This window comes from Cucumis sativus, chromosome 7, assembly GCF_000004075.3.
Source record: "Cucumis sativus cultivar 9930 chromosome 7, Cucumber_9930_V3, whole genome shotgun sequence".
Lineage (NCBI taxonomy): Eukaryota > Viridiplantae > Streptophyta > Magnoliopsida > Cucurbitales > Cucurbitaceae > Cucumis > Cucumis sativus.
The window spans coordinates 3,545,421-3,566,466 of NC_026661.2; the positions used below are offsets into that span (position 1 = coordinate 3,545,421).

General features: G+C 30.5%; 4 protein-coding genes across 8 annotated transcripts; 3 read left to right on the forward strand and 1 right to left on the reverse strand.

Annotated features, from left to right (window-relative positions):
- The first annotated feature begins 322 nt into the window (after nt 1–322).
- Nucleotides 323–1,793, forward strand: LOC101218757 (leucine-rich repeat extensin-like protein 4). Its single transcript, XM_004136985.3, has one exon. The coding sequence runs from the start codon at nt 380–382 to the stop codon at nt 1,583–1,585; it is 1,206 nt and encodes a 401-aa protein (XP_004137033.1). The 5' UTR covers nt 323–379; the 3' UTR covers nt 1,586–1,793.
- A 3,564-nt stretch (nt 1,794–5,357) lies between these two features.
- On the forward strand, nt 5,358–9,047 carry LOC101212370 (O-acyltransferase WSD1). The gene is made up of 5 exons (XM_004136798.3): nt 5,358–5,593; nt 6,342–6,914; nt 7,430–7,783; nt 8,553–8,690; nt 8,831–9,047. The coding sequence occupies exons 1-5, from the start codon at nt 5,414–5,416 to the stop codon at nt 8,978–8,980; spliced, it is 1,395 nt and encodes a 464-aa protein (XP_004136846.2). The 5' UTR covers nt 5,358–5,413; the 3' UTR covers nt 8,981–9,047.
- A 1,096-nt stretch (nt 9,048–10,143) lies between these two features.
- Nucleotides 10,144–14,048, forward strand: LOC101212852. 5 transcript variants are annotated; one of them, XR_970001.2, is made up of 5 exons: nt 10,144–10,433; nt 11,204–11,782; nt 12,699–13,052; nt 13,232–13,369; nt 13,804–14,048. XR_970001.2 is itself a non-coding variant. In XM_004136800.3 (4 exons), the coding sequence occupies exons 1-4, from the start codon at nt 11,697–11,699 to the stop codon at nt 13,954–13,956; spliced, it is 615 nt and encodes a 204-aa protein (XP_004136848.2). In that variant the 5' UTR covers nt 11,548–11,696; the 3' UTR covers nt 13,957–14,048. The 5 variants fall into 5 exon arrangements, 1 of the variants encoding a protein (XP_004136848.2); XR_004218009.1 differs by having other exon boundaries at nt 12,815–13,056; XR_970000.2 differs by having other exon boundaries at nt 12,815–13,052.
- A 2,368-nt stretch (nt 14,049–16,416) lies between these two features.
- LOC101219228 (O-acyltransferase WSD1) lies at nt 16,417–20,076 on the reverse strand. The gene is made up of 5 exons (XM_011661407.2): nt 19,833–20,076; nt 18,412–18,996; nt 17,249–17,608; nt 17,029–17,166; nt 16,417–16,770 (listed from the first exon to the last, which is right to left on the reverse strand). Exons 1-5 carry the CDS (start codon nt 20,016–20,018, stop codon nt 16,618–16,620), a joined length of 1,422 nt encoding a protein of 473 aa, XP_011659709.2. The 5' UTR covers nt 20,019–20,076; the 3' UTR covers nt 16,417–16,617.
- Nucleotides 20,077–21,046: the final 970 nt, after the last annotated feature.

A 21,046-nucleotide genomic window follows, 5' to 3' on the forward strand; every position in this document is an offset into this window, starting at 1 on the left:
GACATCTCTCTCAAATTCCACTTCAAACAAACTGCGAAAACAACTGTGAGGAGCAAAGTCTTTATCATGCTCAAGTAATTCTCTTCAATGAAAACTTCACCTCATCAAACCCAATCTTCCCTCTATGCTTTCAAATTTCAACACCCTTGTTCAAAATATGTAGTTACAAGCAAATCGTAACGGTTAACCATCGTTGTAACAACATATGCCATTGCGAAGAAAAAGAAAGAAAGAAACTTTCTTCCTCCATTATCATCCCATGAAGAAATTAAGCTTCTTATTGTACTTAAAACCATAATTAAGCATTAGACTTGAACATTTAGCTGCATAATGTAGTTGCTTATATAAACCAATAATCCTATTAATCACTCAAAGCACAATGGCTCCATTTTCATTCTCATTCTTGTTCTTATTACTCCTTCAGTCATCTTTTCTGTTCAAAAGTCTAACCGCCAAACACCACGACGACCACCACCACCACCGTGTCCGGTCACCAAACTCGAACCCAAGACTTCATCAAGCATTCCTTGCTCTGCAAGCATGGAAAAGAGTCATTTACTCAGACCCAAAAAACCACACCACCAATTGGGTGGGGCCATCAGTTTGCAATTACTTTGGAGTGTACTGTGCTCCATCACTTGATGACCCAAAAATCCAAGTCGTCGCCGGAATTGACTTAAACCACGGCGACATCGCCGGATTCCTCCCCTACGAATTGGGCCTTTTAGCAGACCTTGCTCTGCTTCATCTCAATAGTAACAGATTCTGTGGCATTTTGCCACAATCTTTAGCCAATTTATCTCTTCTCTTTGAATTGGATTTAAGCAACAACAGATTCGTTGGCCCTTTTCCTTCTGTTGTTCTTCACCTTCCAAAATTAAAATATCTTGATCTTCGATTCAACGAATTTGAAGGTTCAATTCCCTCTGAACTCTTCAACAAAACCCTTGACGCCATTTTTATAAACAGCAATCGTTTCACCAACATTATCCCGCGAAACATCGGTGGAAAATCAGCTTCTGTAATTGTTTTTGCTAACAACAATTTAAAGGGTTGTCTTCCACCAACCATTGCAAGTTTTGCAAACAGTTTAGAAGAGCTTTTGTTGATCAACACTAGTTTATCAGGCTGTTTGCCACAAGAAATTGGGTTTTTGTATAAATTGAAGGTATTGGATGTGAGTTTCAACAAACTAATGGGTCCTTTACCCTACAGTTTAACTGGGTTAGCTCAATTAGAGCAATTGAATTTAGCCCATAATATGTTTAGTGGGAATTTATACGAAGGGATCTGTAGCCTTCCGAGTTTGGAGAATGTGACAGTTGCTTACAATTACTTCTGTGAAGAAGTAGGGATTTGCCGGAATTTGACGGCGAAAGGGATTGCTTTTGATGATCGGCGGAATTGTTTGCCGGAGAAGGCGTTTCAGAGGAGTAAAAAGGAATGTAGTGCGGTGGTTGAGCATCCTGTGGATTGTTTTGAGCATCCGTGCGGAGGGGGCGGAGGAGGTTATGGTTCTAGTATTGCGGCGGTTCCGGGGCCGGCTCCGACGCCTTATTCCGTTGTTGCCCCTTCGCAGTTGTGATTTGGTGTTGTAAGAGATGGGTTTGAGAAGTTTGTGTTGAAAGGGGTAATAAAAAGTCCATTTGATTTGGTTTGTGAATAGTGGTTTGGTGTGAGAGTTTGTTCATTGTTGTGTGAGTTTTTGAATTGGTTAATCTTTTCATTTGTTTTATTTGTTTCAATGTATCCACTTGGGCCATTTATGAAACTATTAGATTCATTCAAAGTCACACAATTTCTTTTGGTGAAATCTTTGGAGGATTACAAAATAATTAAAAGTTTTTGTTTTTGTCACAATATTATTATATTAGGATTATACGAGTATGTGTATTAGGAGATTCGATCAAATAACGGCCAAAAGGCTTTATATTTATAATTTTTTAAGATGTTGCTACATATACTAATAATTTGATTTTAATTGCTACAATTTATAATAGTCTTGTTCTTAAAGAAAACATGGATTCATTCCTATCAAATTTGAATGTATTTCGATTAGTCATTTTTTTTAAAGACTATTTTTTTATTTAGAAATTACGAGTTTAAAAGTTTAGAGCTATTTTGGAGTGACTAAACTTGGAAAGACATGCGGTAGGATTTTGGAGGGTGATTTTAAAAAAAGAGTATTTAAAAAAAAATGATAAAAAAAGAGTATTTTCAAAAGTATTTGAATAAGAAAGTGGGGAAATTACAAAAAATAAGCCAAAAATGGAGGAATAAAAGATTAATGAGATTGATTTTTAAAAAGTTGATTTCTAGGACAAATTATGTATGAATTGTCTAAATTACCCTTAATTCATTTTACCTTCCATTCCTTCTCCTCAACGCAGAAACAAAACGCAAAAAAAAAAAAAAAAAAAAAAAAACACACACATTCGCTTTCTTCTCCTTCTACTTCGGTGCACATCATCGCTTCTCGGATGTCGTTCGTCGCTCCTCCGGTGTGAACTAAAAGATCTGAACAAAGAGCCAAAGCTACACTTGTTACTTCTCTAAGGAAAAAACTAAACCCCCTAATCTTCTTCCTCCAAACTTTCCTTTGATTTTCGACTCAAATATTCAGCAATTTGGTGGGTAACTATTCTTTGTTTATTTCTGTTTTTCTTCCTTTATAATACGTGAATTAGGGTTGAATCAAAAGACCGCTTACTGAGTCGAATCTTTGTTGATGGCACACAGAGATCACGGTGAATTAGTACATGATAGAAAAACATGTTTAAGATTTTGCCGAAATTTTAAATAGAGACCTAGGTAAGGATGGATTAGCTTAGGTGAAATTTTGTGATCATTTTATGATCGGTACAATGGTTACAATTTTACTTGTTTCCAATTCAGTCTCCTATTTTTTGAACTGAGTAAGAGGGAGTGGATGAATATTCAACGGTAGCATTAGAAATGTATTTGTTTCCAAAGCCCATATACTTATTCCCATAGAAGAATAAGTATATGACTAATTTAGTCTTCGACATTTAAAGTTTGACAGCTACAAAATGTTTATGATATTGCGATATACAAAAAACAATAGTTAAAAGTCACCCTAAATCAATTCATTTCAGATTAAACATTTGAATTTAAGAATATGCGAGATTTTTGCGAGATGTGTGCGAGATAAAATAATAATAATAATAACTTGCTAACATCCTTTGAAACATCTCTAAATCAACTTGAAACAATTAAAAATTATATTTGATTTATACATTTAAGATGCAAATATATATACATATAACACAACACGATTCAGATTAAAAATAAAAATAAAACAAACCACAGTGCGTGAAATGTTCGCCGGAGTAGAGGATGAACGACACCGAAGTAAAGCGGAAAGTTGACAAACTTTGGAGAGAGGAGAACTCAAATATCTGTTCGCTAACCCGACGAATATTCTTCTCCTCTCTCAAAAGTTTGTCAACTTTCCGCTTTAATTCGTTGTCGTTCATCATCTACTCCGACGAATATCTCACGCACCGTGGTTTGTTTTAATCTGAATCGTATCGTGTTATATGTATATATATTTGCATCTTAAATGTATAAATCAAATATAATTTTTAATTGTTTCAAGTTGATTTAGGGTTGTCTTAGAGATGTTTCAAAAGATGTTAGCAAGTTATTGTTATTATTATTTTATATCGCAAACATCTGGCAGACATCTCGCATGTTCTTAAATTCAAATATTTAATCTGAAATGAATTGATTTAGGGTGACTTTTAACGTTTGGATTTCATTTCATTTCAGTTTAAACATTTGAATTTAAGAACTTGCGAGATGTCTGCAAGATGTTTGCGAGATAAACGACATCAGAGTAAAACTGTGAAGTAAAATTAAATAAGAGTATTTTTGTCATTTCACCCCAAATTTGTCATAAATCTCAACTTTTTTACAATCAATCCTAAAACTCTTTTTCTACCCAATTTTTGGCAATTCCCCAAGAAAGTGGTGGATTTTTTTGTTTTATAAGAATGGGTCTCTCAATCGACAAATTTTACATTATTTCTACTCTTTTTAATTTTTGTAAAAGAAGGAAAAGAAATGGTGAGTGGCCCATCACATTTAATTTATTGTTTTCAAAAATAATAATAATAATTATTATTATCATTAATAGTAATAGCAATAGTAATAGTAAGTAGCAACAATAATAATTAAGATGAATAATTTATAGAAATTGAGCCACCACACAAAATGACGGAAAATTTACCTCTTTTACCTAAATAGTTTTGAAAACACTTTTTTTTTTCTTCCAAATAACCTGATGTTCGAGTAGCAAATTAAATCTTTTTTCAATTATATAGCTTTAAACATTCGAGCTTTTGTTTAATTTCTTGAATCGTTTTAGATTTATCTCTTAGCCTGTTTTACTTATTCCTTGTTGTTTCTTGATTATTATTGAAGCCAAAGTGGTGAAAGTGCTAAGAAGATGTCTACCTAATGAAGATGTTCACCTAATGGAGATGTCTGGATGCGTCTGCGGATCCAAAGTATCTTATTAAAAAAGCATATTTTTTCTTTTATTATACCATTGTTATTACTTTTATGTCTATATAGGGCAGTTTGCTATATATATATATATATTTATATTTGTTGAACTTGAAAACAACCCTAATTAATTTTAAGTGCACTATTTTCAAATCTAAAATAATTGAAAGATGCCTTTTTTAAAAACAAACCTTTAGAATATGATGCATAAACAAACCTTTAGAATATGATGCATGTGATTTTAGGTTGAGTTCTTTGCTATAAATTTTGGTAGGAGGAAATTAATGTATTTCACTCTTTCTGATACAGGTAGCTCATGACATTAGGTGCACTATTTATTAATATATCTATGAATTGCAAACTTAAAAGAGAAGAGAAAAGAGTGTATGTAACGGCAGATTTGGTGTTTTTGTTTGGGAATATAGTTTCAAACTTCGCAAGAATTTTAAAATGAGTTCAAAAAATTGAAATAATTACAAAGTTCTGTATCTTTAATATAATTATTCAACTTTAAAAATACTTAGGAAGTCTCTAAATTTTTAAAGATAGTGCTCTCTCCTAATTCCTAAGTGAGTGTCTCTTTCTTTTGTGTCAAATTTCTTCAACAGAAAACAAAAGATCCAAGAAAAATCGACTCATTTGATAATAACTGCGATGGTTGCACTGTGGTAACAAGAGAAGGGGTAAGAATTGAATATTGAGCCAACTAACCCTGTGTTAAAATTTATCGTAGTCATAAATAATAAGAGCTAGCTAGGTAGAGGTAGTACCGCTAGAACATATATGATCTGACACACACACACATATACATTACCTTATTTATATTATTGAAAGTTATGTGGTTGGCTTAAGGGTTGATAATCGAAGAAGGGGGATTTGGCAAATGGAAGAAGAGGATGAGTTTCTAGAGCCGATGAGCCCTACTGCTCAATGCTTGAATACATCTTCATTGTCTATTTCTGTTATTGCTGTTTTGGAATTTGAAATTCCCATTGATGAAGCCAAAATTATATGTTATGCTAAGGATTTTATTCCTCTTAACTCCTTGTTTAGTTCTATTACGGTACTCTCTCAAACACCACTATTTACTTTTCTTTTATGGTAAATACACGAAGTTTGGTTTCAATTATACGCTCCTACATTGACCCTTTTTTCCCGTTCAAAACGTTGCTGGAACGTTTTTGCTGTTAAATTTATGCAAACTTTGTATATGCTTATGTGTTGGTTATGTGAAAAAATCTAAACACATAAATGTAGTAAATTTAGGAGGTAGACTTAACGAAAAAAATCATAAGCAAAACAAGAGAGAAAATTGGATGGAGTGAGATGAAAGAAAGAAGACGATCGACAACAAATATATGGTTTATAGATACACCCTGTGTCTTTTTCTTCTTTTAAATTTATGAGTACTTTAGATAATTTGTTTACACAAGTAGCTACTAACTTTTAACGTTGTTTTTTTAACACAACTCCATTTTTGTAAGGGCTAAAAGTAAAACTTTTAAAGCTCAAGTTAATAATTGAAACCAACCCATAATGTTCATAGGGATTTATTTCTTTTATTTTATAATAATTTGAACCTTTTTATAATCATATGTGTGTCACAAGAATCCAAAATAAAAAAGATTTCTCACCAATTACTTAGAGGTGTTTCTCAAGTAACCCTTGGTATATAGTTGTTATTAAAATAAAGATTGTTTCAAATTTAAAACATCTTCTCATACGTTCATTTGCTCTTATGTGTCCTGATCAGAAAAGTCAGTTTCTGTTCAAACTTTTTTGTCTTTTTATAAGTTTTTTTTGATACACAGGTAAATGATATAAATGGAGAGAGGAAATGGAAGAAAGTTGAAGTGAAAGTTGAAGAGCAAATTGTTGTAGCTACTCCACCTTCAGATTTGTCAATTGAGCTCAACGATGCATTTTTCAATGAATATATAACCAAATTGAGTGTACAAGAGTTGGACCAAAACAAACCATTGTGGGAAATTCATATACTAAATTGTCCAACAAGTACTGCAGCTGCTAATTTAATTCTCAAGTTTCATCATTCACTTGGAGATGGGTATTCTGTGATGGGTCTTCTTCTTTCCACCATGAAAAGAGCAGATAATCCTTCTCTTCCTTTAACTTTTCCTTTTAATGGGAAAATGATTAATTCAAAGAAATTAGGTCAAATTTCAAGTGGCGTTTCTCATTTTTTGTTGTCATCTATAAATAGTGTGTTGGATTTTGGATTGAGCTTAATTAAAAGCAGTGTTCTTGAAGATGAGTTGACACCTATAAGATCAGGTGGTGATGGCGTGGAGTTTAAGCCAACTGAAATATGGACAATCACTTTCTCTCTTCATCAGATCAAACAAATCAAGTCCAAACTTAGAGTGGTATGATTTCTTTCATTTAATTCTTTACATCTTCTTTACTATTATTTACAGATGACATTATTCTCTTTTTCATTCGATATAAATTGACCTGATGTGACAGTTAGACTTATTATGTTTACTAGATTGAAACTTTAATGTGTTGATGTGTATTTTTAGACCAATTAGAAACTAACTTTTATATTTTGCTGTTTTCTTTTAAGTTCTCTATCATTTTTTTTAGAACACATTGAATTTGTTATCTAATAACTTTTGTAGTCTACATATTAAACTCCCTTAACTCTATTGGGGCATCTTCAATTCTATGATATTTCTGTATAATATATAATAAATTGAATCTCTCGCTCTCTAGCTATAGATGTAGCTAATACAACGGTTAATGAATCGCCTAAATTTCTGTGATGATCTTTATATTCTACGCTTTCTTTACTTTCATCATCATTATTATTATAGTAGCATAAGTGAGAAGCTTTTCCCCATACATGACGACTGATAAGTTTTAGTTCATGTTTTTGCAGACAGTCAACGATGTGGTTGCAGGAATGTTATTTTTAGGAATTCGATTATACATGGAAGAGACTCATCCTGACTCGACCAAATCCAACTCAACAGCATTGGTTTTACTCAACACGAGGATGTTTGGAACTTACAAGTGCATGGAAGATATGTTGAATCCCAATTCAAATACCCCATGGGGGAATCGGTTTGGGTTCTTGCATATTGACATTCCCAAACTCACTGATTTTAATCTTTCAAATCCACTCCAATTCGTCCAAGCCGCACAAAAATTGATCAAGAGGAAGAGAGATTCTTCTGCTGTTTTCCTCGTCGACAAGCTAATGGAGATTATACACAAATTCAGGGGCTCAGAGGTATATGCATACATTATATACATATAGTTTTAGTCCTAAAAATTAAAACTTCTTAAAAAAATATAATTGTTTTTACATATGGATCTAATTGAATACATGTGTTTGAGGTCACTAGGTGGACTATTGGGACATTCCAACTATATTGGACACCTCTATATTCAAGCTTTAAGAGAAACCGGTCTAAATATATATAAAAATAGAAATCACATCTAACAACCATGAACCAAAAGAGATACTATTGAGGAAGTATGTTAAAAAAATCAAGAGAATTCATAATGTTTATAAATTACATGTGGGGGTACTCCCTCATTGTCTATTGGTCTTAAAATAGATTTACGTTGTCTCTGATACCAAAAATAATTGAAACAAAACTCCAAATTTGAAGGGACCATTGATTGAATTCCATTAGTGCAAAAAACACAAGACCTTCGTACCATTTTGACTAGCTTTCTCCACTCTCATCACAGAAAGAAAGAAAAACAAATAAATAGACATGATGAAACCTATTACATTTATATCTAAACCACCAGAAATACACTATCATTAACTAGCTTAAGATATTTTAGGTTCGACTGTAGTTTAAAACAGTATCAAAAGTAATATATATATATATATATATAGGTTTAAACTCTTGTAAGGTTATTTTCTCTTTGATCAACATCAAGAACCAATTTCTAATAAATTAGCTCGTACAGAATATTAAACTTATGATAACCTTTCAACTAATTACAATCTTTTTACCATGCACACGTATGAAATTTTTTGATAGGTAGCTTCCAAATATGTGTACAAGACGATAAAAAACTCAAGCTTAAGCATAACAAATTTGATCGGACCAAAGGAGAAAATGACTTTGACTGGTCACCCGGTAAAAGGAATGTACTTTACCGTCGTGGGTATACCTCAGGTACCTATGCACATTACTACTACAGTACTGCTACTACTAATAATAATCTATATCTATATATATAGAAACAAGAATTGTTATTAATTGTTTAATTTAGAGAAAAAAACCAGAGGTAAAAGTAATCATATTTTGATTTGCAGAGTTTGAAGATATCGGTTATAAGCTACATGGAAAATTTGAGGATTGCTTTTGGTGGTGAGAAAGAATTTATAGATCAAGAGAAGCTCACATCTTGTATGAAAAAGGCTTTTGACCATATACATAAGGCTTCCATAGATGTTTCCATTTAGACATTATTATTTCTTATTTTGATTATGATTTTAAATAATACAATTACTGTTTACATTGATCGCTAAAGTTTCTATAAAAACTTAAGTGAATATAGTTTAGCTAACATACACATTATATACATTATATAATATAAGTTAATAGAAAGTTATATAATTCAAATAATACTAAATTAAAAAGGTTTTGATCAAATTTAGGGGAAAAAAAAAATTCAATTTTCACTAACTTACTAGAATGTTCTTGAATATTAAATATTATTATACACTGACTAGAATGTTCTTGAAATATTAAATGTATAGATTAAATTTCTAGAATGATGTAAACTAATATCATAACAATGATGTATACATTGATATACCGTGATAGAAGTCTATCAATGACTATTATTGATAGAATCCAAAATTTTGCTACAGCTTGTAAATATTTTAATTTATTTTGTTATTTTTAAAAATGTCCCTAGATATAAATTATTACATGATTTTTAAAAATTTTCAAATAAATACATGATGTCTATTATTTATATTATTGACAAGTTATTCTTTTTGTTTTTCGTGGATTTTTCTACGATGTACTAAAAATATCGATTTGATTCACCTCGTTTTTGATATCTAATCCATGGAAAAGTGGAATTATCGATGGAAATATCGACACATGATTGAAATTTAATACTATGTTTTGGTAACAATTTTTTTTGTTCTTTAAAGATAAAATGTATGTATTTGAAAGTTTGGTTTTTTCATTTTCAAATTTTCTTCATAATTTTAAAAACAATTTTCTTATTTAAAAACAAAAAAGTAAATTACTCGCTAAACTCATTTGTTATTTAAAAGAATTTTAAAAAACAAAATACGTAAAACAAATGTATTACCAAACATGCCATTAAGAATTCAATTACTTAAAAGATGTAATAGAATATTTCGATGCCTCTTACGAACAATTCTTTTGTCAAATATGTATAATTTCGAGGCGGCCCACACTCATTATCGATAGGTTGAGCACTTTAAGGTGAATATGATGAACGCGTCGCATGTCGAGATAGGAGTGGTTCGTAATTTAGTCAAACTAACAGTTCAAGGAAGTTAATTGGTGGTGGTTGAACGTACTCTTGATCTCCCAACAACCCTAATTATGTTGTCAAATTATTGTTGTAGTGCTATAAATATAGATGACACAGGTGTATTTGTGTTGGAGTTACAAAATTAGGTCAAATCAGGATTTGAGTTAATTTGTAAGAGATCTCTTCTGTCCTTTTGGCATAATATGGATCAGTTTAAGAAAGAAGAAGAAGAAGAGTTGTTAGAGCCAGTGAGCCCTACTGCTCAATGCTTCAACTCATCTGCATTGTCTATTTCTGTTATTGCTGTTTTGGAATTTGAAATTCCTATTGATGAAGTTCAAATTATGTGTTATGCTAAGGATCTCATTCCTCTCAACCCCTTGTTTAGTTCTATTATGGTACTTTCTCAAACTTCACCATTTAATTGCTTACTTCTATCTTGTTTACTTCTATTATGGTAATTTCTCCAACTTCACTTTTTAATTGCTTATACTCTCTTTTTTCATACTCATCGTGTGTTTTTTCTCTGTCTCTCACTATCTCAACTAAATAGTTCTAATTATTCGATTAGATCATAAGTTTAATCTCTCATATTTTTCATTATATGTTGTGTTCAAATACAGAAATATAATATTCAAAAAGCTAAAGATCACTTTGTTCATGTTCAATCTTTTTTTTCTTACAGAAATGGCAAATGGATATTAGAGAAAATACATAAGAGTAAAACTTGTCTAGATTTGCAAATATAGCATATTTTTTAAAACATAATTATGTTTGTTTAGTATTCTAATTTTACTCTTTGGGTATATCAGTGATGCAAACTAAAATTGATATCGGAAAAAATCTAAACTAAGATGTAAATTTCATATGTGTATTAGTTGATGGGTTCTTTTCAAAACTTATTTATAAATATAATAAAAAGAATTTGTCATAAACATCTATCAATTCGTATCATTGTAATCTATCACTAATCAATAATTAAAATTTGTTATATTTATAAATACTTTTAACAACTTTGTCGTTTGAAACAATTACCTAACATCAAATATACGTAGTATCTAATATATTTAATATTTGGTTATATCGAAAGAAGATAGTTCGATATATTATAGCATATTTCAAGTGTATCAGTTGTCAACATTAATCCAGTTAGAATGATTACCAACAGGTGGATGATATAAACGGAGAGAGAAAATGGAAGAAAGTTGAAGTGAATCTTGAAGAACATATCTTAGTGCCAACATTCCCCTCAAATTTGTCAGTAGTTGATGACATCAATTATGATGCATATTTCAATAAATATATTACAAATTTGGGTGCCCAAGAGTTAGCCAAAAACAAACCCTTGTGGGAAATTCATATCATAAAGTATCCAACAAGTAACGCAGCTGCTAATTTAATTCTCAAGTTTCACCATTCACTTGGAGATGGCTATTCTGTGATGGGCCTTCTTATTTCAAGCATGAAAAGGGCAGACAATCCTTCTCTTCCCTTAACTTTTCCTTCAAGGAAAATTAATTCAGATGATCACAATAATAAAAATTTAAGGCATGTTTTAAATTATGTGCCTTCATTTATGAATAGTGTTTTAGATTTTGGATGGAGCATTATCAAAAGCAGTGTTCTTGAAGATGATTTGACACCTATAAGATCTGGTGGTGATGGTGTGGAGTTTAGGCCAGTTGCAATATGTACAATCTCATTCTCTCTTCATCAAATCAAACAAATCAAATCCAAACTTAGAGTGGTATGATTTAATTTTTCCCTTTTATCTATGGATATAAAATTAACTATTGTTTAAAAACTTATTTAAGCAAATGTAGGACACACTCGAATAGAGTAGATTTGGCTAACGAAATGATGATGTGGTAATTTCATTTGGTATTTAGTTTTTAGTAGTTTTTTTTTTATATATATATATATTGCAAATAAAATATTTATGTTTGCATTTTCCTACCTTGCATAATAGGGTTCTAATTTTTTATTTTTTTTTGAATTTTTAGAGCACACTCCAATTGTTTAGTTGAAATCTAAGGACAAAGTTAAGTTGTGAGAAATGATTTTATTAGTTTTGAGAATTTGTGATAAAAAAACATTTGACATTGAATAGCTAAAACCTAGAACGAGTAACTTTCAAGCTAAGTTTTTCAATAAATTTGAAGAGTCGCAACACTTGAACCGGAAAATTACTCACTCTATACTTGAGCTAATCAATGTCAAATATTTTTTTATCAATAGTTAAAAATAAGAAAATCAAACAATTACTAAATAAAACTTGAAACCCTAATTTGTTGGTTTTTTTCGAGATGAGTTTAGAATTTTTTTTCTTTTCCACAACATGGAAACCAATTAAAAAGTGGTTTTGAAATTGGTCAATTTCAAATTCAATCCAAGCTGCTTCAAGGCATAATAAGTTGAAATGTCTTGGAGTTAAATGCAACATCAAACGCCGTTTGACACTACGCCGTGCTTGCTATACATGGCCCTGAAGCAATGTGCATGGTGACGCTCTTGCGTTCTCTATGTTTGGCTTTAGTGATTGCAAAAAAAAAAAACTTTTCAAGATTAAAGACATGTCGATTTTAAAACTTCAAGGATTGAATAGCTGATACAGAATTGATCAAATCACTCTGCAACTTATAAATGTGAATTCATGTTTGTAGACAATCAACGATGTGATCACATGAATAATATTTTTGGGAATTCGATTATACATGCATGAGACTTGTCCCGAGTCAATCCAATCTAACTCAACAACAATTGTTTTACTCAACACAAGGATGTTTGGAAATTACAAGTCTGTAGAAGATATGCTAAAACCCAACTCAAATGCCCCATGGGGGAATCGCCTTGCCCTACTGCTTATTGACATTCCAAAACTCACTGATTATGAGCTTTCAAACCCAATCCAATTCATCAAAGCCGCACAAAAGTTGATCAAGAGGAAGAGATATTCTTATGCTACTTTCCTCCTTGACAAGCTCATGGAGATGGTGCATAAACTTAAAGGCCCAGAGGTATGTACGTAAATCTAATTTCTATTCTCATAATATATCTACTTTTGATCACATTTGTTACATTTTGAAATCTAAAGATATTAACTAAATATTGTACTGCAACCCTTCAAGCTTGGTGTGGTCAAGTATAATTAGTTTATAAAACTTTTAGCATGTACGTATTAAATTTTTTGACATAGGTAGCAGCCAAATACATGTACAAGATGGTTAGAAATTCAAGCTTAAGCATATCAAATATGATCGGACCAAAGGAGAAAATGGCTCTGCTTGGCCACCCGGCAAAAGGAGTCTACTTCATCCTTTTTGGTATACCTCAGGTAGGGTTGATATGAACAGGGTTGATATGAATGGTAATATTTTGCTATATTTAAAAATCTTTTCACTAGTTTTGTTATTTTAAAACAATTATCCTCTCGCGTGCTAAGGTTATAATTAATAAATAATAGTTTTATTAAAAGAATTTAAACAAAAATACTTTTTTAAAAAAATTATAAATTCGTGAATAGTTAATTCAAACACGTCCTAATTATTTGTTATTATTTAAATGGAAGAAATATGGTACCATTCCAACTCTTAATTAAGTACATTGATGCAAAAGAACTTTAAATGATTTTTTACAAATATATAAACTGGAGAAGAATTGAATTTCTGACTTCTAAATTCATAATACAATACTTCACTAGCTAATTGTGCTATTCTTACATGTTCATGAGAGAATTATAATAATTTAGTTGTTTGTTAATATTTGCAGAGTTTGATAATAACAATGGTAAGCTACATGGAAAATTTGAGGATTGCCTTTGGGAGTGAGAAAGAATTTATAGATCAAGAGAAACTCACATCTTGTATGAAAACAGCTTTCGAGCATATGTATAAGGCAGCTTCCGTTGATGTTTCCATTTAAAAATTGTATATCAATTGAAAGTTATGAGAATTGTTATGGATCAAAATATAGTAAAAATAAACTTAAATAAATCAGAGAAGGTTTGATGGATATTTCAATATAATATACTAATATTTTCATTTTCATTGATACATTTGCATTGGTAATGAAAAGATGGGTTTATCCACATTAAATTTGAACATATATCCCCACACCAACAATGAAAAATGATAACTTTTTTTTAAAAAAATATTTTTGGTTTTGAAGATCAGTTGCATTCCAATTAGCACTATTTTTTTGTTTCTTTTTAGGAGCAGCATTTAAAATAAAAAATAAAAAATTAGAGATTATGGTTTAAAAAATTTGGGGCTATCCCTCCAACAATCTTGGACATGCATGTTTAATCCAAAAATTATATGTGGTTTGTTTTGATAATCTTGGACGATGAACCCTTGTGTGGTGTTTCAATTAGTTCTTTGGGATGAATATTGTTGATTGATCTTGAACCTCATCTATTTAATGCATTTGGAAAAGTGGAGATTTTGATATGATCATAGTTTTCAAAATGTCAAGAGCATCTACTTGAAAGTTACAGAATATATCCTTAATTATTTAAGGATTGTATTGACCTCAAATTGAGTTTTCAATATGTTTGTACATATTATTCACTTACAATACTTAAATTTTATGTATGATCAGAAGCAAGAATATTTCTCAAAACTCTTCTTAGAACAAATTTCCAATGAAAGCATGCTTGATATAAATGCTTTTGAATAAATTTCGTTCTTTTTTCTTCAGCGTACTGTTAGATCTAGACAATATCGAAAATGCGTTGGATATATTTTATGTTTAAGAAGTAGATTTCGGTACACACGATCTATATAAAGACTAAAGAATATATAATAGTTGTTTATTGTTACTAATATATTATGAAGTATGTTAATTAATTTACAAAGATTTGGTTTAACTATGTTCTAATTGTTCTATGATGTTAATTAGCATCATAATTATTTTGCATATATATGCTCCTATAGCTAAGATTACTGAGATTTAAAAATATACTCGTGTGAGTTTTTATCTTGCTATGTTCTATTCTTTTCTAGTTTTAGCTATGACTGCAAGCATGATTTATGGGTCTTATGATGAGCTATTTTCTAGATGGGAGTAGTGTGAAACATGATCTAATTACTTTTGTTGGTTTAAACTTTACATCAATTCGTAGAGCATTAAACATCCTGAAAATGTGCAAGTCATCGATCTGTGTGTTGGAACATGCAATCTTCTCTATATGGTTCTAATTTTATGGGATGCCCCCAAAGGAGGGACAAAAACAAAAAATCTAGCTTGCTGTCAAATATTTACTCTAGTTTGTCTTCTAACCAAGTTATATGATTACCTATTGATTGCTATGTTAATTGATGGTATCTAATTCAACATTGTTCAAACTTTCGTAAGTTAGTTGTCAATAAGACAATGCTATTATTTTAATGCTTTCTATGAGCTGTTAACCTGATGAAAACTAATTAAAGGTTTGGATGGTTTAATTGTTAGTGGCAGACTGCAGTAAATATATGTTTTTTTTACTATGGTTGGTGCTTTTGTTCGATTGCACCAATATTTTAGTAGTTTATGTTAAGTAATTGTGCAAACTGCAGAAGAATTGGGATTCTTCAAGTCACTCACTGAATTAAATTGGTAACTGCTTGTTAATACACTTTTGGTCTTGGATTGGATGATTTCTTGAAACAATTATGTACTTGAATTAAGACATGTTTGAGTCTCATAGTTAATTTGAAAAATGTTTGACATGTAGTTTTACTGATTATTCAATTCCAAAGGAAAAGGTATACTTTAAAACTCAACTCATCCTGATAGTTATGTCTTAGAAATCGATTTGCAAAGTTCCAAATGTCAATGTTGACAAAAATATCAAAATCTTAATCTTTAACAACGTGGATGAAAATATTGACGAAATTAATATTTCTTTTGTTAAATCACTGACTGTCAAAAAATTTAATTGGGTTTCATGGTAAATAATTTATTAAGAATTAGAATTCAAACAATAGATCTTAAAGTAATTTTCATAGTAGTTTGGGTTGGTTCTACCTATTTGTTAAAATCAAATTAATTGAAATTTTCAAATGTTAAAAAAAACTAAACAAATTCAATATACCACATTATTGTGTACATCAAATCTCATGATACCAAGACCTTACTAATAAAAAATATAGAAGGTACCGTAAATATTTTGCTCCCTTTTATCATTTTTAATAATTTAGGAGAAAAGCCTTGTTTTTATTAAGAAAAAGAGACCTCTCTTCTTCCATAAGCTTCCTTTTGGTAAGGTTTAGTTGAGTCTATTTAGGAAGAGTTCGTTGTATATTTGATTAGACCTTTTGAGCCTAAAGGCTTTGTTCAACAATTCAACTAGCTCTACCTTCATTTTTGTTCGATTATTTTTTAATATAAAAAATTATTTCATTGTTCAATAATAATAGTAGTATATTAATAGTCAACCTGGAGATAGCTTATACATCGATTTAATGCACGATCATTCAAGGATTAATTACTAATGCATTGAAACTAAAATTTTCTATTTGTGGTCTTGAAAAAGACATTATAAGAAGCTTTTAGGTTTCATAGATGAAATATTTTTATTTTTATTTTTTTCACTTTTTGAAATTAAAGCTTTTGTTTAATTACTGCTTTTGCTAGTATCCTTTGGAAAGCATCTTCAATGCATACTTTCAATTTCTGTTGATTTATGAAGCACTTCTCACCTCCAAATACAATCCTCAGGTCTCCCATGTAACTCACAATTGTTATCATTAGACTCTACAATCAAAGACAAAAAGATATGTTAAATATATATACTAATTATATATATAAATTATATATTTTGGTCTTTTAATTTAAGTCTGAGATTTGAGTTGTCTATGTAACTTTTAGGATGTGTTTAGGATAAAGAGTAAAGTTGTGAAGTTTTGGAAATATTGAATCCTCGAGATGTCGTTCAAGATAGTGCCCTTTAAGATTCAACATTTTTCATACGGATTTTTTTTCCCCAGAGAAAATTAAGTTGTGATCATATACCTGAGGCATGCCAGGAACCGTAAAGTATAAGCCTTTAACTGGAAGATTGACCAAAGCCATTTTCTCCACAGGTCCAATCATATTTGATATCATAATGCTTGAATTTTTTAGCTTCCTTTTGAACAACTTTGCTCCAATCTAACTCACAAACACATACATAGTCATACACGAGATCATGATATAAGAAAAGGTATAATTAATGGGCCAAAGTAGTTCTCACCTCAGGGCCAGTGACATTCTTCAGAATTTCAAAAACTTTAGCAGCCAAAAAAACAGAGAGAGGGCTTCTTTGCAACATGATTTTTTCTTTGACTTTCTCCACAAATTCCAAAGGGGTTGATGAAACAACAGGAGAATCAATTAGCTTTGGTATTGGAATTGGCAAGAAAGCAATTTTATTTCCCCATGGTGCATCACTGTCTTTCTTGACCATTTCTTTAACTGATTTATAAGCTTTGGCCTTTCTTGTATTCAGTAGAATCAATGCACTTGAATTTGCTCCACTTGATTCGGGGTTATGTTCTTGCATGTACAATCGAATTCCCAAGAATATGATTCCAGTGAGTACATCATTAACGCTCTGTTTAATAAACAAATTCAAAATCACATCGAGAGAAAGTTATTAAAAATATTAATGTCAACAGAAATATAGTATTCATTTTAAAATGTATAAACAAAGCTTTTTATGTAATAAAAGATTTGGAACTTTTAATTTCAATGACAATAGTATAAGCAAGAAAAATTTAACTGGGGTGAGAAAATGAATTCAATATGAGATAGAGAAATTTGGATATATGGATGAGAAGAATGAGAGAGAAAGATAGAGATGTGTGTGGACATATGATGGGGAAATTAAAAGAGATGCAAAGTTAGAAATAGATGGATGAAAGGGAAGAAAAATGCAAATCTTTAATAACCGATTAAATTGAGTTGTACGTGTGTCCATAATTGGATTGACATGGTTTTATCTTTAAAATTAATTGTTAGTGAGATGACACTGACTTATATATCTTATCAAGATTATGAGTTATCACTCATTTTTTCTATATGTTATAACTCATTACCTGTTATACATGCTAACATAATGCTTTAATAAAAATCAAGGGCAGCTTATGTATATGTTACGTGTTAAGAAAATGAAGTTAATTAATATCGTTAAAAGAAAAAACTTTCACACTTTTGTCCATATTATAGGTATAGATAATATTTAATTATATGATAACATGTCGTTAAATTTCCCGATGTATCGATCACCTCGAATCGTCAAGTGTCAATTGACATATAGATAGATATTTAATTTTATAAATTTTGCTAGGTTGGTAAAAGAATAGAAGATATATATATGATGAATTAATTTACAAAGAAAAGATAAAAGGAGTATACCGCATTAAGCTTATTCTTGATTTGTTTGATTTGATCAAGAGAAAAGGTCATGGTTGATATGGCAATTGGCTTAACAAGCTGCATGGAATCTTTTTGTGGTTTGATGGGCGTTGGATCATCTTCAACGAAAGTGTTCTTCATGATACTCCATCCAAAGTTCAACACGAAGTTGGAAATGGAAGAGAAAAAGCGAGCTGGGAAATGGCTAAGACGAAAAAATTTGGGTTCGTTTCCGGGTTGTTTTGATCGTTGTCTAGACGGAAAAGTGAGAGGAAGAGAAGGATCGTCGGCCCTCTTAAGGCAACTTAAAAGAGTGTTCATGAGACAAAATCCATCGGCTATAGAGTGATGAACCTTGAAAATTATACTACATGTTGCATGGGTTGTAGGGTAATTGAAAACATGAATTTCCCACAAAGGAATGGCCTGTGAAAATGGTTTTGTGGCTGTTTTTGTTGCATATTCATCAAAGTAAGCATCATATTCATATGATGAGAGTTCCATTGGGAAATTTGGTATGTAAATATGGTCTTTTGGGTTAACCTTAGTTGTCTTCCATTTTCTCTCTTCAGTCTTTTCTTTCACCTGCATGCCAATTCCCAAAATCTCATCATCTAATTTAAGTTGATAGGTTATAGTAATAAGTAAATTGAATCCTTTTTTTTTTTTTTCATATTATGAAACCCTATGCCTCTTAAACTTCTGTTTAGTGCAAAATAATGTGTAAGACAAGGATTTAAACATCCAAGGGTTCCCAAAAAATGAGATATAATAGCACAACATAATTATTCTCTTGTCTATCTACTGTTTAGTTTATGTGGGTGTGCATACGTGTTCGAGCCCCATCCAAATCTTGGTCCGAGCCTCCATCTACTTTAACTATTGAACTTCGAATAAAGAACTCCTTTAAATCTTATTTAATAATTAGAGTGGTATTAGTTCTCATAAATATTATATATTGTTGTTTTATATATTTTTTTCTAAAGAAATATTTAAAATCTCATAGTTAGCCAAATTTCAAAAAGCAATAAAAGATCATAGTTTTCAAAACACATACCATCACTTAAGTGAAGAATAATTGACCTAGAAAATTTTAGAAAATTCAAAAGTAGAACCCAGGTTTAAAAGATTTATAATTGAAAACAAAACATAGTTATCAAACACCTACCTTTAAGAAATTATTTTAAAGAAATTATTTTAAAGAAATTTAGGTTTCATTATTGTTTTTTTTTTTCAATTTAAATTAGTTTCAACAAACTATCACCAATCTATTGTCATTAATAATATACTATATAATTAATTCCCATTCAACTCAAAAACTTAACCATATGGTAGATGTGTTAAGAGTTAAACTAAATGTAACATATGATTTAGACATATATTTCTATCTCAAAAGAGAGAAATTTGAAGAAAGAGAGAACCATGATTGAAGTGAAACGTGGGTTGGCAGGGACGAGAACATCAGTGACAATGGAGGATATGTCTTCCCATGAAGAGATTGGAGTTTCAAGCTCAATCACACCCAAAACAGAAACACACATTTCACAAGTGTTGAAGTATTGGCTCAAAGGGCTCATGGGTGCTGTTGAATCTTCATAAATCTCCATTATTATTATGAGTACAAATTAATAATGTGTGTACGATAATATTCTTTCAATAATGCCTACAAAAATATTCAAAAGCTATGTTAGTTACCTATTTTTAGAAGTGTTTAAAAAAAAAACCATTTATTAAAAGTATAAAACACGAAAAATTTGAAGTGCTCATCCAATTTATTACTATTCTCGCTAAGATCCATTTAAATGTTGAATTTTAAAGAAACTCAGTACATTATTAACGTTTATATAATCACATCCAAAATATAGTGATCAAGCTTTAAATGATTATAAGGATAAACAAACATGAATTTCAAAGATCAAACATAAGAAAAAAATGAAATAACTCTTTAAAGCATCAAATCACCAAACGACTTAAGCTAGTTTTCCACTCCAAAATTAGAAAGAAAATTAAAATGTGTATGTATTTTGCTTAAAGAAGGAAAGAAGGTGATATACCGATATGATCCCAATAAGCTTGGATGATTTTGGAATAAGAAAGGGAAGATTTTGAAACATTTATAGAGGAGTACTACATTAAGTTGATTGAAAATGTAGATGGAAAAATTAAATGTATGTATCTAATTTAAGCTTGGTAGTTGTACGTGGGTCGTCACCTTCGAGACAAAGTTCAACATGTTTTTCATGGAGATTAGATGGACGTACACACTATTAATTTTAAATTCATTTGATTCTTTCTTCAATTTGAATCATCATCTTTTTTCCAAATATATGTTTTTTCCCTTATCACTCTTTCCTTGTTATTATTTGTATTTTTACATTATGTGGTGTCAAATTTAATTATATATATACCTACAAGTGTTGGTTACAGTTGGGTTTGTACCCATCTCTTTTGTACATCTCTATTGGTAATATTATATAGAAATGTGTCATATAACACTTTTTCTAATGATTTTGTTTCTTTGTTTATAAAGAAAAAGAGAGCATGGGATTAGATATAGAATATAGTTTACATTGCACTTAGTTATTGCTTTTTAACATGTCTCTCTTACTAACTATTTAATACATGTATATTGTGA